The 16522-nt window shown below is 47.3% G+C and overlaps 1 protein-coding gene across 1 annotated transcript in view; it reads right to left on the bottom strand.

Moving 5' to 3' along the window:
* NSFL1C (NSFL1 cofactor) overlaps positions 1-8830 on the bottom strand; it is a 29872-nt gene extending 21042 nt beyond the window's left edge. Inside the window, exons 1-3 of the mRNA XM_044296342.1 lie at positions 8675-8830; positions 3867-3967; positions 2389-2463 (exon numbers count right to left, since the gene is read on the bottom strand). Of these exons, the coding sequence (XP_044152277.1) occupies positions 2389-2463; positions 3867-3967; positions 8675-8779 (281 nt within the window). The 5' untranslated portion in view covers positions 8780-8830. The remainder of the gene's footprint in view (positions 1-2388; positions 2464-3866; positions 3968-8674) is intronic.
* Positions 8831-16522: the final 7692 nt, after the last annotated feature.

Below are 16522 nucleotides of genomic sequence, written 5' to 3'. Positions count from 1 at the left end.
GGGCACACTGGGCATTTCTACTCTGGAGGGGGCACACTGGGCATTTCTACTCTGGAGGGGGCACACTGGGCATTTCTACTCTGGAGGGGGCACAGTGCACAGAGGGCATTACTACTATGAAGGGGGCACAATGGACATTACTAGCACAGAGGGCATTACTACTATTAAGGGGCACAATGGGCATTATTACTTTGAAGGGGGTACAATGGGCATTACTAGCACTGAGGGCATTACTACTATTAAGGGGGCACAATGGGGATTTCTACTATGGAGGGGGCACAGAGGGCATTATTACTGTGAAGGGGGCACAATGGGCTTTATTACTGTGAAGGGGGCACAGTGGGCATTACTACTATTAAGGGGGCACAATGGGCATTATTAATTTGAAGGGGCTACAATGGGCATTACTACTATTAAGGGGCATTATTACTGTGAAGGAGGCACAATCGGAATTATTACTATGAATGGGGCACAAAGAGGGCATTACAACTGTGAAGGGGCACAGATAGGGCATTACTACTGTGAAAGGGGCAAAGAGGGCATTACTACTATGAGGGGGTACTTAGGGTATTCATACTCTGTGGGGAGGAACTAAGGAGGCATCGCAAAGTGTCAGAGGCACTAAGGAGCATCGTAATGTGTGGGGGCACCAAGGGATCACCCTGCTGTGAAGGTGCACTTAGAGGTATCACACTCTGTGGAGCACTAAAGAGATATCATACTGTCTAAGGGGCATAATTATTGTTAGGGGGCACTGAAAGGACATTCTTACTGTTTGGTCGGCAGAAAGAAGATTAGGTGGGCTTGGAGGTGTGGATTATTGTAAAAAAAAAATATATAATAATGCAGCGCTACACGCCAATGGTGTTTTCCCTCCTTGTATTTTTTTGTTTGTTTTGCAGCTCGGACCTTCATCTTACGGCAGACTCGGCTATGTGGACCTTTACAAAAATTACTTGAGTACCCCTGGCCTAGACCATTTCCAGGAGCTTAGCAGAAGGGAATCTGGTGTCATGATGCCCATCACGTGGCCTGCCACTGACACCTTCATTTTCAGTGGTGTCATGAATGAGAAACCTGGACTGCTACAGACTGAAACTGTACAGTCTTTGGTGACAAAACCAGGTTCAGTTTGGGATCCAATTACAGTGGGGTTCCAGCATGGAGTCCTCGTGGTGAGTGCTTCAATCCTGCCTTGTTGCTGTGGAGCGACACACTGCCCGAACTGATGGTATGATGATCTGGGGATCTATCACATACGATAGTCAGACGCCCCTAGTATTGATAGGGGGACACTAACAGCTCAGTGATATGTGCAGGACATCCTTTTTGTCAAGGAGTGTAAATGAATATGAGGCAAAATCATTTGTGCCCATCCACCATGCCAAGGTGACACAGTGATGTGCCCCTGCACATTTACTTCATTTAATAGGAAATGCTGACTGTTTCATAATATTCCTACGTACTGGTATATAACTACAATAATAAACGCCCCCTGTGGTCAAAATCAGGACAAGTAGAGTTTTCTGGTGATTGGTCATATACTGTAGCTGGATTTACGGACCTTCACAAGTTTATATATATATATATATATATATATATATACACACATCCATAAAGAGATTCAGGCAGCACTCCCTTTAGTGCATATAATAATGCAGGTGCACACGGTGGTCCCTCGATATGGGACAAAATTAGTAGAGAAGGAAAATGGTCCTGTGAGAGGACCGAAACGTTGTCTGACATGTGTGAATAAATTTCACTTTTTTACTTAAAGGAGTGCTGCGGACTTTCCTTCTCTCTCTCTCTCTATATATATATATATATATATATATATATATATATATATATATATATATATATATATATATATATATATATATATATATATATATATATATATATATATATATATATATATATAAATCATATCCCATTCAGAAAGGTAATGGCAAACATCACTGATCTCTTCTGCAAACAATATCCAAACGTGCAAAAAACCTTTTCAACAGACATAAGACTCTCATCATCCCTGGCGCGCCCTCTATAGAGTGGTCTCCATTGTCAGGAACTTCTAGTATTCATTACCCCTATTGTGGCTGTGCCTGCCTCTTCCTTCCATGTCCTATTCACAGTGGCGCAGGAAGCTGAGACATGAGCAACGTGGTCAGAGCAAAGTTTCTTGACTTCTTGACCCACACAGACGAAAAGGGAAATCTCAGGTGACTTATACAAACAGCTCGCTATATCTCAGCTTCCTTTACCCTTGTGAACTATTACACTGCCATCGCCCATGAATTTGCAGGTATAACATAGGCGTCAATATCCGAGTCATCCACAAAACATCTAGCACAGCTCAACACATGGAAAATATTAATTAATTCTAACCTCTGCCCTTCCTCTTCTTCTTCTTCCTCTTCCTGTGCGTGCACCAAGTCTCTGAAAGACGTCACCCTGTGATCACTGAGATGAGAGGCAAGGGTAAACAGTTAGTGCTTTGGGTCATACACGGGCTGTCAGGGTTTAGAAGACTTTAGGGAGCCAAACTCATTTCTGTAGTAGTCAGGAGTTGTCAGCTGAGGGTGCAGTGCAGCAGAAGTAGGAGTGTCTCACTTTACAGCTGCTGCACTAACAGTTCAGGCGGTCCAAGCCCCAAACATACGTTTGTATGGGAAGATGAGACAGCAAGAGCATTAGGATGTACTACCGATGCTGGGCGGTGCATCATTTCCAAGTGGCTCAGCCCTGAATTCTCCCGAGAGTCTGCATAAAAAATATTCTCCCTGCCTGGAGCCATTCAGGTCCCAGGAGCATGCTCACAACACTCACAGAAGGGCCAACAGTGACCCTATTGAGCAAATCAACACAAGGCCCACAATCAGATTTATGATTGTTATACAATAAAGGGGTTTTCCTCAGGTTAGGTCATCAATATCTCATTAGTCGGGGTCTAACTCCTGGCCCCCCTGCCAATCAGCTGTTTTAAAAGGCCACGAATGTCATGTTCACCGGTCACATGGCCTAGGTGCAGGTGCAACACCAAGCACAGCCGCTATACAATGAAAAGCACTTTGCTTGACAGACTGTGAGGAGGCGCCAGCGCTCACTGTAACACCACAACCAGCAAATATTGAAGATCTATCCTGAAGATAGGTGATCAATATTTTCCTACCACAAAACCCCATTAAAGGGGATTTCCAGGTTTATTTTTCTTAAATTTGCTCCATTAGCCAGGGTTACATACACACCTGCTTCTCACTACTCCATTCTGGCTCCGTGGCTCCCAGGCTCAGTGCTGCTTAGGGACACATCACCGCTGAGGCCAGTCTTTGGCTGCAGTGGCACACATGACTGTCTGTGCAGAGGTTGACAAATGAGGACCGGAAGTCACGTGACGAGAGCCAGGGAACCAAGGAGCTGGAACTGAACAGGCAGAGAGCAGGCGAGTATGGATTTCAACACAGGTACTGCTGGCTGGGAGGCAAATTTTAAAAAATAAATAAAAATAAAATTATGGAATACCCTATTAAAGTGGTTTTCTGATGACTAATATTAATGGGACACAGAAAATATAATGGCTGGACCTCTGGGGCCCCACTGATATCTAGAATAAAGTGAGCCACAGGCTTTGGCTTTTCCCCTGCACAGATTCGCTCCTGCCTCTTCACTTGAATGGAGATATGCTGTCCTGGGAAAAAGCCATAGAAGCCCCAGAGTTCTACGCTCACTGGGGGTCTCAGCAGTTTGCCCCCCCCCCCCCCCCCCCCGATCTGTCATTGACGGTTCTTCCTATAGACACACCATCAATATTAGTCTTCAAAATTCCCTTTTTCTGAAAGCAAGCATGCTAGTGTTCGGGCACTCACCTAGGTCCAGAACCACGAGAAGTGGAGCCTGGGGGCGGCTGTGGTAGTGTCACTATGTCTTCATCATCTCCTCCGTCCTCATAGAAACTGCCTAGTGCTAACTAGGAGGAGGAAAATGGAAAATTTAAAGGTTTTTCTATCCAAAAAACTGCTGTGATACATAAAGAAGGTTCAGGTATTTTCTGAAATGAATCTCTTGATGACACCCTGCAGTCAGACCACACAAAAAAAGGAAATTTATTTCCAAAAGCAGCCTCTTTGCACATGGACCTTCTGGTATAATCGTGCTTAATACACAGTATCCAGTCAGAGCAAGCAGAGCTGCAGTATAAAGCATAGAGCAGGGAAAAAGCAGCAGCCTCTGATGTGATTGGGGTGGATTTCAGACTCCAATAGATAATGCAGCTAAGAGAGAGCCACCAACAGTAGTATGTTGACCTATATGTACTAAGGTGTCCTGCTGTTTACTGGGGCCTATTCAGGCCATTGCTGAAAGGGGACCTCTGAGTGTTTTATACTGATGACCTATCCTCAGGATAGGATATCAGTATGTGATCTGTGGGGGTCCAACACCGACAGCCCCTCTGATCAGCTGTTTAAGAGGCCTCTGGGCTAAGGTGAGTGCCACAGCCTCCTCGCAGCTTTCCAAGCACAGTGCCGTCCATTGGATAGTGAATGTGCTCGATATCACAGCTCAGCCCCATTCACTTGAGGTGATGAATGATGATGATGTCACTGGCCTAGGAAGCAGCCTCTTCAAACAGCAGATCAGTGGGGTGACAGAAGTTGGATCCCCACCGATCACATACTAGAGACTTATCCTGAGGATAAAAAAAACCTTTAATAAAACAGATGCAGCTAATGGGTGGGGAGTACACTGGGTCTCCTCACCCTACACATGCAGCAGAATGGGCTGCTAAGACTTATTCTGAAAAATGGTGACTTGGGTCCTGAACTAGACTGTAGATTAAGTATCCAATGGGCTTCTGGAGTCCTCCTTTTACCTGTAAAACGTACAGCTTTATACTGACCCAGTGCAGCTCACAACCAGCTGGAGGTGAAAACCCTGCACTGGGGCGATCCAGATCCCTAGAATTTACATAAGATTTGGATGCTCATTCAGTCATGTGGTTTGGGACACCCTGGTGTAGTGAGGATCCGGTCATGGTTTGCATTTCTCACTGTGTCCACAGCCTCTCACCATCTGCAATATGTACCAGTGAGGAGGGAGGGTGCGGTGCCGTGTGACAGCTGGCAGGCAGGAAGGACAACTGACATATGGGGAGCTAGTACAAGATCATTGCATTTCCTAGATGTCCCCCATCCCTCCCCCAAACACACACTGATGCTAAATGCCTTGACTAAATCATCCCTATTGTTTACTACTGAGAAACGCCCCCATCAGTAACACAAAGGATAAGTCACTCCCAGATGTAGCTTCTTGATGGGTAGCATAAGCCCCCTCAGCCTCCATACTCTTCCTTGGCCACTGGACATTACCACTTAGAGGCTACCCAGCCCTCTCGATCCGTCTGCAGCAAAGTACTATCCAGGCAGATCCCGCACCTCTGCTCCGGTTCTCCCCGCTGGGCACTATTTACCTGACTGCAGAGGTGATATCACGTAACCGCTGCAGTCAATGGTTGGATTCAATGGCTGTGCTTCCAATGAGGTCAGGGACTGCATGCAGTGGTCACGTGTTGTCACTGAGATGTCACTGCTGCAGTCATGTAAATAGAGCCCGGCCGGAAGAACCGGAGCAGCAGTGCGGGATCCGTCTGGTAAGTACTTTACTGCAGGTGGTTACAGAGGATTGGCCGGTTTCCTCCCGAGAACAGAGCGCTGTCGAGGCTGTGCAAGATTGATAAAACGGCTAAGGGTATGTTCACATGTAGCTTTTTTAACGCTGTGAAAATGCACATGCCGAATGCATCCATAGGCCACCATTCACTGTACTGTGCGCCTTGGTATGTGGGGGGCATTTATCCAGTTATTTTGAAGGGGTTGTCCGAGTTATAAAAAAAAAATATATAGCACTGTAAATCTGATGGTCAGCAACGTATATAACTAAGCTAAGCAAGATTTAGGCAAAAAAAATATCTATTTCCTCATTTCTCTGGTTCTCTTCTAGCCCTTTGTTTACCTGCAATAACAACAATCTCTGCCCCTCCCCCTGCTCTGCTGAGGGAGTGAATACAAGTGCTGCCCTGAGTGACATGTCTGCCTGCTGGGAGACTGAGCAGCATGTTGTATGTGTAGGACTACAAGTCCCAGCTGTACAACGACACTGCTGAGGGAGTGAATACAAGTGCTGCCCTGAGTGACATGTCTGCCTGCTGGGAGACTGAGCAGCATGTTGTATGTGTAGGACTACAAGTCCCAGCTGTACAACGACACTGCTGAGGGAGTGAATACAAGTGCTGCCCTGAGTCACATGTCTGCCTGCTGGGAGACTGAGCAGCATGTTGTATGTGTAGGACTACAAGTCCCAGCTGTACAACGACACTGCTGAGGGAGTGAATACAAGTGCTGCCCTGAGTGACATATCTGCCTGCTGGGAGACTCAGCAGCATGTTGTATGTGTAGAACTACAAGTCCCAGCTGTATAATGACACTGCAAAGGGAGTGAATAAGTCTGCCCTGAGTGACACGTCTGCCTGCTGGGACGACTCTGCAGCATGTTGTATGTGTAGAACTACAAGTCCCAGCTGTATAATGACACTGCTAAGGGAGTGAATACAAGTGCTGCCCTGAGTGACATGTCTGCCTGCTGGGAGACTCTGCAGCATGTTGTATGTATAGAACTACAAGTCCCAGCTGTATAATGACACTGCTGATACACACAGGATCTCCCCCCTACCTGCAATGCTCTGCAGAACTCCTCCAGTCTGTCAGCTCGTGTGCCTAACATTTGTCTCCTCACTGCCTGCAGCTACTCAGTAAAGCTTTCAGCCCTGAGTCTGTGCAGCTCAAGGGGTTAAATGTTTTTCCTCAAGAATCCAGGGAGAGAGCAATAAGCAGCAGCCAGTGTTCTGTCATTCTGGTGGACCTTATTGAGATGCGAGTCTCTTCTAGCAGATCTCACACCTCAGGAAATCCACCAATCACCGTTATGTTACCCAGCATGCACCGCCGTGGCTTCCCTCTTCCCACAGTGCCTTGCGATAGCCCGTTCAGCCGCTGCGCGGCGATTATCTGCGGAATGACAGAACACCGGCAGTGAAGGGGGGTGTGGCCAGCACAGCGACGTCTCGTCTCATGTAAAGGCACAGATCTGCTCTCTCAGGATTGTGCACGAAACATCATTAGAGCAGGGAGAGAGGCTGACATCACAGGTCATGTGACCCTCAGTGAAATCTGAGAAAGGAGCAACTGGAGATAAAGTAAGTGAATTGTAAAGTCCCTACATTTGCCTAGTTAGAAACATACAAAGAACAAAAAAATAACTCAGACAACCCCTTTAACTATAAAATAAAGTGCAGTAGACTGTACTGTCCGATTCAGCAGGCCATGACAAAGATGTATACCACAGTATGCACACTTACTTTTAAAGTGGGGGCAACACATGCCCATGTATGACTATATACGGTGGCATACGGCATAGCCTTCCGTCAGGGGGTGCACAGCCTTATAGAGGATCAGACGTGATGTGAAAGAGCCCAACACGTCCCAGGCCACATGATCATTCTCCCCTTAACATGATTTAAGGGGGTTCTTCTGGCTACAGATATTAATGATCTATTCTCGGGATAGGTCATCAATTTAAAACTGGTGGGGGTCCGACACCTGCCAGCTGTTTGGAGCTGCCATAGCACCAGAGCCTATAGTGTATGGAACTGGAGGCAGACAGCGCTGTGTAGTGGCCATGTCAGGGTACTGCAGCTCAGCCCCCATCCGGCACCAGAAACTACACTTTGTATGGAGCCTTCTGCTCCCGCTCTGTACATTGAGAGTTTTTGGTCACTGTGGCAGCCTGAAAGAGCTGATCAGCAGGGGTTCTGAGTGTCGGACCCCCACTAGCTTCATACCGATGACCTATCCTGAGGATTGGTCATAAGGAGCCCAAAGAACCCCTTTAATAAAAACACGTTAAAAAACTATACAAACCTAAGACCACTCACACCGGAGGATCTGTTACAATGGCATCCAGTCCAGGCAATACATGTTTACCTGCAATGATACATTGTAACAAAACATCAGGACAGAAGGGGCACTTGTGCTGGGGATGTGTCTGGACCAGATACAACTGTAACAAACAGCCAGCTGTGAAATTACGCCGCGCAGGTTTGTAGCCGATAGATTCTAGGCTTCCGCACCGCACAGACTGACAGGTTCATATGTCCTAGAAAATTATTTGTAATTAAATATTTTGGTGACACAACAGACCGCACCCCAAACTAAAAATGGTAGTTTTTTTCACACCCCATAATACAATGAAAAATATGGCGCTGCCATACAGCACAACACAGGCCATATTTAACTCCCAGTTCATGGCACGCGCCATTTTCTGCCTGTCACATTGTATAAGACAGCGGTGACAGACCTGACCCAACTAAAGAGGAGACAGTGATGGGGAACTGCAAACCCCCCAACAAGAAGGGCTCAAAAGCTTGGAGACCCTTGTAGTCCTGGGGGTGACATTTATAAGGGGATTGTGGGGTCTAGCAAGGCAGGGGGGGAGGGGCCGTGGATCTGTCTCGCGTGGGTCAGGCGAGATGACAGTGCGATCTCCAGCCCCGGCGCTCCCGCTTCTCTCCCCATGTGCCGCGTCTGTCCTCCCGCCTCTGCAACCCCCCTTCCTCCGTTACCTGCAGGTCCCAGCCGGCGGACTCGAGAAAGAACCGCGCTCTCTCCTCCTCTGAGCCGGTCACCGACACAAACTCTCGCACCGCTTCCTCCTGCTGAGCCGCCATCTTACTGTGCAGCAACACCTACTGTCCCCCGGAAACACGGCCCCAGCGCACAACGTTCCCAGGGCGACGGCCTGTGTCACAGCGTAACCTGTCCCCCAGAAACAGAGCGACGTGTGTTGTAGACCTGTTACCGGCTGCTGGAAATATGGTCAGTCCATAATAACCGAGGTCTAGAGCTACCAACTGTAAGTAAGGCTCCCATGCCGAGCAGTACTGAGATACTCGTGGAATAGACTGAAGAAATAGTGACAAAATTCAATCCTGAAAGTGACAGCCACAGTGTCCCCATAACAGTGACATGCACAGTGCTCCCATAACTGTGACAGACAGTGCTCCCATAAAAGTGACATCCACAGTGCTCCCATAAGATGACATCCACAGTGCCCCTGTTCTGGTTCTGACAAAGCTGCCAGTTTGATTTGATGTACTGCTCCAAATTAATTAATTAAGATACGTGCACGGAGAGATCAGACAGACAACTCACTACATGGAGTTAATCAGTATCTCTGGTTTATTTCTGAAAACAACATGGGTTTCACGAGAGGAGGGAGTGAGGGGGGGGAGGGGGGTGAAAGATAAAGTATATATTTTCTATTGGCTATGAACTCTCTACTTTTCTGTAACCTTGACGGCCAGAGGAAATTCCTTCTCCCTCCCCCCTGGGTGAAACCGTTACTTCTTTCTTTGTAGCTGCTTGCTTGAGCTGAACAGAAACCACAAAGAAACACATGATAAAAACACAAAGTAAGATTCTAGTTTATAGGTGTTGGCAGAATGCCTGGCCACCATCTTAGCTCAACAAGCAAGTATCCATTTTGTATCAATAGTCCATAACAGTCCCCCCTTGGAGACTTGATTGTAGACTTTCCCTTCGCCTAGCAAATCCCCTGGGCATACCATTCGTATCCTCTTCACCCGCAGTGGCGACAACCTACCCCTTATAGGTAGGCTCCCGGTTGCTCGGACTTGTGGTAATACCCTGGGATTCATCTCACCCTATCTCAGCCAGGCATCATTGTGAGGAGGGGGAGCTGTGTTGAACGATGTTTCCTTCTGTCCTTCCTCATCGTAGAGGAGCATAATAGGTCGTTCATCAGTTTTCTTCATTCTTTTTGAAAAGCGGGTCACACAAATAAGAACGAGCTTAATCACTACATATATCACCAATATTATTAGGGCTACCTGCAATATTACCTGGACAATTCCCATGAGCCAACCCCCAATACCTTTGAACCAGTTATTGGGGTTAAGGGAAGAGAAGGTATCAGACCACCATGTATCTTTATCAGCTTTATGTGCATCCAGCCATTTATCTCTTAAATCCGCCATTTTCTCTATACCCACCTTAACTTGCAAATTACCCTGCGGGTCTATGTAATGGCAACAAGAGGGTCCCACAACCTGGCACATACCTCCATCTTTAGCTGTAACATAATCTAGAACTAATGTGTGTTGGTTGGTGACAATGATTAACTGGTTTTGCACAATGTTTGAGGTATTCATAAGTCTCATCTCTTCCCATATTTGGTCATCCAGGTCTGTTGCTACTACCAGATGATCCCACATCTGCGCTATCATGGGATATATGAAGATGGAACTAACAATTTGGTTGGTAATGCTCGTCTCTACTACATGTGGCTTGCCATTTGGTCTGGGTGTGTTATCTTTGGCCCTACGATACAAGGTGTGTTTAGGTACTGCATTTATGTCAATTTCAGAGTGTGGTACTATAAAGGTGGCAGGAGTAAGCTTGGCGATGGTGCACAGTCCTGTGACATTCTCAGATAACCATTTGTATGCTTTGTGTCCACAAACTAAGTATATATCTTCTGGAACTGCTACTGCTGTGCCATTGAATAATCGGGTAATTAGTTTGGCTAATTGTGTCCCTTTCACCAACTCATATCCTTTTGACTGACTTTCGGTGTCGTTAGCTAATATACCTGTCCGGAGATCCTGTACAGTACGGTGGTTACAGGGCAGATCCTTTCCGTTCTCAGCATCTACACCAATACACTGCACGTGGCTGTCTGTTTTTGAATCATTGCAACCTGAGTGTATGTGTGGACTAAATGTCATACCTTTGGTTTGTACTTGGAGACAATAACAGTGTGTCCAGCTAGGAAAACATGTGACATTAGCCCAGTGTCCCATTCATTACCCAGTGGCGTGAACACTGCAGATATGCCCACTGTCAAAGTCATGATCAGTATGTGAATCCTCATGGCTTATTGTTCCAGGGTCGTCGGGACAGCCTTTACTCTTTTACAATGTGAGGCGTGGATCCAGGTAAGCCTCCCTTCGAGTTTCACAGAGGTCGGGGTAGTCAGCAACACCTGGTAAGGCCCCTTGTATCGTGGTTCGAGGGTGTTTCTGACGTGTTTCTTGACCACCACCCACTCTCCAGGTTTGAGAGTGTGTATTCCCTCTAGGGAGTCAGGATCTGGAATGGAAGAGAAAACTTGTGCACATATGTTAGACAATTGTTTACTATGGGCAATCACATATTTAGCAACAGATTCATAATGCATTTGCAGTGGGAAGTACTGTCCCATCCTAGGCCGTGTCCTAAACAAAATTTGGTGTGGAGGCCTAGGGGTGTGTCTAACTGAAAATAGTGCTATTGGCAGGCATTGTACCCAACTGAGCCCTGTCTCCCCAGTCATTTTCAGCATCTTGGACTTCAGTACCCCGTTCAGTCGTTTGACTTTGTCGCCGCTTTGGGGTCTGTAGGGTGTGTGATAGGCTAAGTGTGACCCTACCATCTTCCAGACTTCTTGGGTTAATCTAGCAGTGAATGCTGGGCCCTGATCACTCTCAATGACCTCAGGTACTCCGAACCTACAGACAAGCTCCTGCATCAGTTTTTTTGCAGTAGTGGTTGCTGTCTGGTTTCGGACGGGGTAGGCTTCTGGCCACCCAGAGAACAAGTCTATCACTACTAGCACATATTGAAACCCTTGGCACATTGGCATCTGGATGTGGTCAATTTGAATCCGTTGGAACGGGTACTGGGCTTTGGGGAGACATTTGGTTGGTGTAGGCTCAGGTCTTCCCGGGTTGCACTGCGCACAGATGAGGCAAGACTGAGTATGCCTCACCAGGACAGGGGTTATACCTGGGGCCATTGTCTATTAGTTCTTTCATGATGGTCTTAGATTGATGGGTGGGCCCATGAGCTATTGAAGCTATCAGAGGATAGAGAGCTTTGGGCAGAGATGCTCTCCTTCCTTGGGTCCACAGTCCAGATTCTTTCTCTTCTTGGGCTGACTCTTTTAGCCAATCCAATTTTTCTTGTGGCGTGTACCTGTTTCTGTATTTGTTTCAGGAGGTCCCATGTGATTTCTTCTTGTTCCAGGTCTTCCTGTGTTATCATAATCTGGTCTGACTGGACTCTTTCCTCTTTCACTGCTGCTTCCTTGGCCGCTTGATCAGCTAGGGCCTTTCCTCTGGCTTCAGAGGTGTCAGCTCGAGTGTGCCTGTAGATCAATAAAATCTTCAGAATCTCCATTATACTCCCCCCTTGGAAGAGGAAGGAGTGCAGCAGGATGGAGGATGTGGCACCTCTGAATGGTGACATTATCTGGCAGAAGCAAACTACACGGAAGCCGGAGGTGGCGCTGTGCAGTGAGGTGTTTAGGTTGAGTCTGCTGGAGGATGGCAGAAATGTCAAGGGGAGCCAGAATAGTGAGGGGATGACCCAGCACAACGTCAGATGTGACATTTAGAAGAGAGCTGGCAGCATGGATAGCTCTGACACAGGAAGGGGCTTCTCTGGCTACTGGGTCCAGTCTCTTGGTATGGTAGGACTCTGGGGTCCTTCAGGGTCACAGTGACTGGTGGGACATTGAGGTATCCAATATCCTGGGGTCCTCTGGCCCAGAGAGTATTGGGGATGAGGTGCAAAATGGTTTGCAGCGAATCCCCTTGCTCATATAAATCAGTGCAGAATTTTATTGTCAGACATCCGGCAGCCGTGGGTGTCACATAATTTGAGTAAAAACCACAAAGACCAAGAAGCAAGACAGTTTCTTATCAGAAAGAGGAGCTTAAACTAACACAGCAGAAACCAACATTTCTGTGAAAAGAAAAAAGGTGGGGGTCAACTGATCCCCCGCAGCTGTCCTGCAGTGTGGTGAAATGATCTGCTTGGAATGATCTGCAAATTTAGCTTTTGTCCATTTCTGTAGTTGTTCTATAAAGAATTCTCCAGACTCATGATCTTGGGGGTCAAAGTTAGCACCTTTTAAGTTCAGGGATGTGGATTTGATCCATTATCAGTGAGGAGTATTCACCTGTCTTGTTTTCCACTATACTTTGCAGGTCCGACCATGTGCACCCATAGGTTTGATGCACTTGGGACAGTTTCCTGAAAAAGGGCATGGGATAGGTCTCAGGGTCAGGCAGTAAATTCACTATGGTGAATAACTGTTGTGGGGTGAAAGACACATATTTTGGTGGTCCCTGTGGCCGGTTAAGTGCTAGGGCTTCTTTCAGTGTCTCAAGGTTTCCCTGCTCAATTTTCTGTAAGTTCTTTTGTAACTCTGTAATCTGACCCTGCAGTATTTGATCTTGTGAACGTCGTGATGGGCGCACGGTCATGGGTACAGTCCACTGTGGTGCCAGGGGTAAAGTTGGCGGATCCCCATAGTCTGTCGGGGTACCCCGCGAAGGAGTCTGCATATTACCCGGTGCATTTTGTATGCCCATTGTGGATTCTGCAGCACCGTCTGCATCCCCCTGTTCTGCTTCATCAGGTTGCCCCCCTACCATTATAGGAGTAAGGGTGGCAGGTGAGTGGGGTAGCATGAATGTACCGTCCGGGTTTATCATCGGGTACAAGGTAGTAGGAAGGGGCAAGGGTGACATAGGAGTGACGGGGGGGGTCCGGACCGAATGATATTAAAGGTCCGTTCATGGGCGTTGCCTGGGGACAAGATGGCGCTGTAGCTAACACGGGAAGTGATGGGACGTGCCGGGGAGTAGTTACCAAGGTGTGGTTTTGTGGGTGGGGAACCCCACAGGGAAGGCACGTATCACGGGAGGAGGGATTCTGTTGACCACATGTTTTGCAGGTCCACCCACCTGCTTTCTTCCCGGCGCCATTATAGGGTGGTGGCTAGTCATGTATCAATGCAACACCAGGCTTACAGAAATATCTCTCTTTTCTCATCAAAATTTAGTTCCCCCCGGTCTGTTCAAATTCTTTACTACAGTCCAACCACACACGGACCATGTCTGTCAATTAATCATCTTCTAACTTCCCTCTCTTCTCGTTTAACAACACTTGCCAGGTAGCACTACATAGGATGCCTCCTTTACAGACACCTTTAACTCTTCTCCAACTTACTTAATCCTTTTATGAAACGTTTGCCTCTCCTGTCCGCCACGTACTGTTCAGGTGAACAGTAACCCTTCGGGACACTTTCCTCATTTCCCATTATCTCTCGTACCTACTGAAGCCGCCTAAAGACCTCTGCATAGAGTAATCACTGGACGTGAAGACCTTTGAGTTCCGGTCAGCACACTCTGGGCTACCGCGAACCGCTCTCCACCCATCTGTGATCGTCCCCTTTATGGAGATTTGAGTCAGACACCGGGCTGAACTCCGATACAGGAACACAGGAGAACTCCGTGTCTCAGTCAATGATACTTGTCAACAGGGTCTTCACAACTTATAGGCACAACACAGTACATCAAGACTTTAAGAAAACATATGGGGTTCTTACTTTCATGCCCTCGAGGACGTCCCAGACTGCTTCCGCACCCCTCCCTCAGACGAACACCAAGAGGCTACACCAGGGGACACTTTATAGGCAAGATGACTAAATTTTCCTACCTCATATCACGGGTTGCGACCCCGGTGTCCGTTAGTGCGCCTCTCCTCGTCTGGTCTCTGGGGGTACGGGAACAGAGGGTCCAATCCTCGAGCCCCACGTTGGGTGCCAAAATTGTTCTGGTTCTGACAAAGCTGCCAGTTTGATTTGATGTACTGCTCCAAATTAATTAATTAAGATACGTGCACGGAGAGATCAGACAGACAACTCACTACATGGAGTTAATCAGTATCTCTGGTTTATTTCTGAAAACAACATGGGTTTCACGAGAGGAGGGAGTGAGGGGGGGGAGGGGGGTGAAAGATAAAGTATATATTTTCTATTGGCTATGAACTCTCTACTTTTCTGTAACCTTGACGGCCAGAGGAAATTCCTTCTCCCTCCCCCCTGGGTGAAACCGTTACTTCTTTCTTTGTAGCTGCTTGCTTGAGCTGAACAGAAACCACAAAGAAACACATGATAAAAACACAAAGTAAGATTCTAGTTTATAGGTGTTGGCAGAATGCCTGGCCACCATCTTAGCTCAACAAGCAAGTATCCATTTTGTATCAATAGTCCATAACACCCCCATAAGATGACATCCACAGTGCCTCCATAAGATGACATCCACAGTGCCCCCATAAGATGACATCCACAGTGCCCCCATAAGATGACATGCGCAGTGCCCCCATAAGATGACATCCGCAGTGCCCCCATAAGATGACATCCTCAGTGCCCCCATAAGATGACATGCGCAGTGCCCCCATAAGATGACATGCGCAGTGCCCCCATAAGATGACATCCGCAGTGCCCCCATAAGATGACATCCGCAGTGCCCCCATAAGATGACATCCGCAGTGCCCCCATAAGATGACATCCACAGTGCCCCCATAAGATGACATTCACAGTGCCCCCATAAGATGACATCCACAGTGCCCCCGTAAGATGACATCCACAGTGCTCCCATAAGATGACATCCACAGTGCCCCCATAAGATGACATCCACAGTGCCCCCATAAGATGACATCAACAGTGATCCCATAAGATGACATCCACAGTGCTCCCATAAGATGACATCCACAGTGCCCCCATAAGATGACATCCACAGTGCTCCCATAAGATGACATCAACAGTGCTCCCATAAGATGACATCCACAGTGCTCCTGTAAGATGACATCCACAGTGCTCCCATAAGATTACATCAACAGTGCTCCCATAAGATGACATCCACAGTGCTCCCATAAGATGACATCCACAGTGCCCCCATAAGATGACATCAACAGTGCTCCCATAAGATGACATCAACAGTGCCCCCATAAGATGACATCCACAGTGCTCCCATAAGATGACATCCACAGTGCCCCCATAAGATGACATCAACAGTGCTCCCATAAAAGTGGCAGCTTCAGTGCCCCCATAAGATGACATCCACAGTGCCCCATAAGATGACATCCACAGTGCCTCCATAAGATGACATCCACAGTGCCCCCATAAGATGACATCCGCAGTGCCCCCATAAGATGACATCCGCAGTGCCCCCATAAGATGACATCCGCAGTGCCCCCATAAGATGACATCCACAGTGCCCCATAAGATGACATCCACAGTGCTCCCATAAGATGACATCAACAGTGCCCCATAAGATGACATCCACAGTGCTAAAAAACCTAGCAGGAAAAGAAAAAGGGAAGAGGAAAAGGAAAGAAAGGGGGGAAGGAAGGGGAAAGAAAAAAAAGAAAAGGATCAGAAAAAGAAAAAGGGGGAAATTTGGGGAGAATGGCCCCAAAACGACGCTCAGTTGATTCCTCTGCAATTAAGCCTGGGGCTAAGACCCCAGAGAACAAAATCGATAAGTTTTTGAAATCGCCCTTTTTAAATGATAAAAACCCTGCCAAAACGAAAAAATTCGCTAAAACTTCCCAAAATG

Source organism: Bufo gargarizans, chromosome 6 (genome assembly GCF_014858855.1).
Source record: "Bufo gargarizans isolate SCDJY-AF-19 chromosome 6, ASM1485885v1, whole genome shotgun sequence".
Taxonomy (NCBI): Eukaryota; Metazoa; Chordata; class Amphibia; order Anura; family Bufonidae; genus Bufo; species Bufo gargarizans.
Note: the sequence above shows the minus strand (reverse complement) of the source record. Positions and strands in the feature narration are given on the sequence as shown.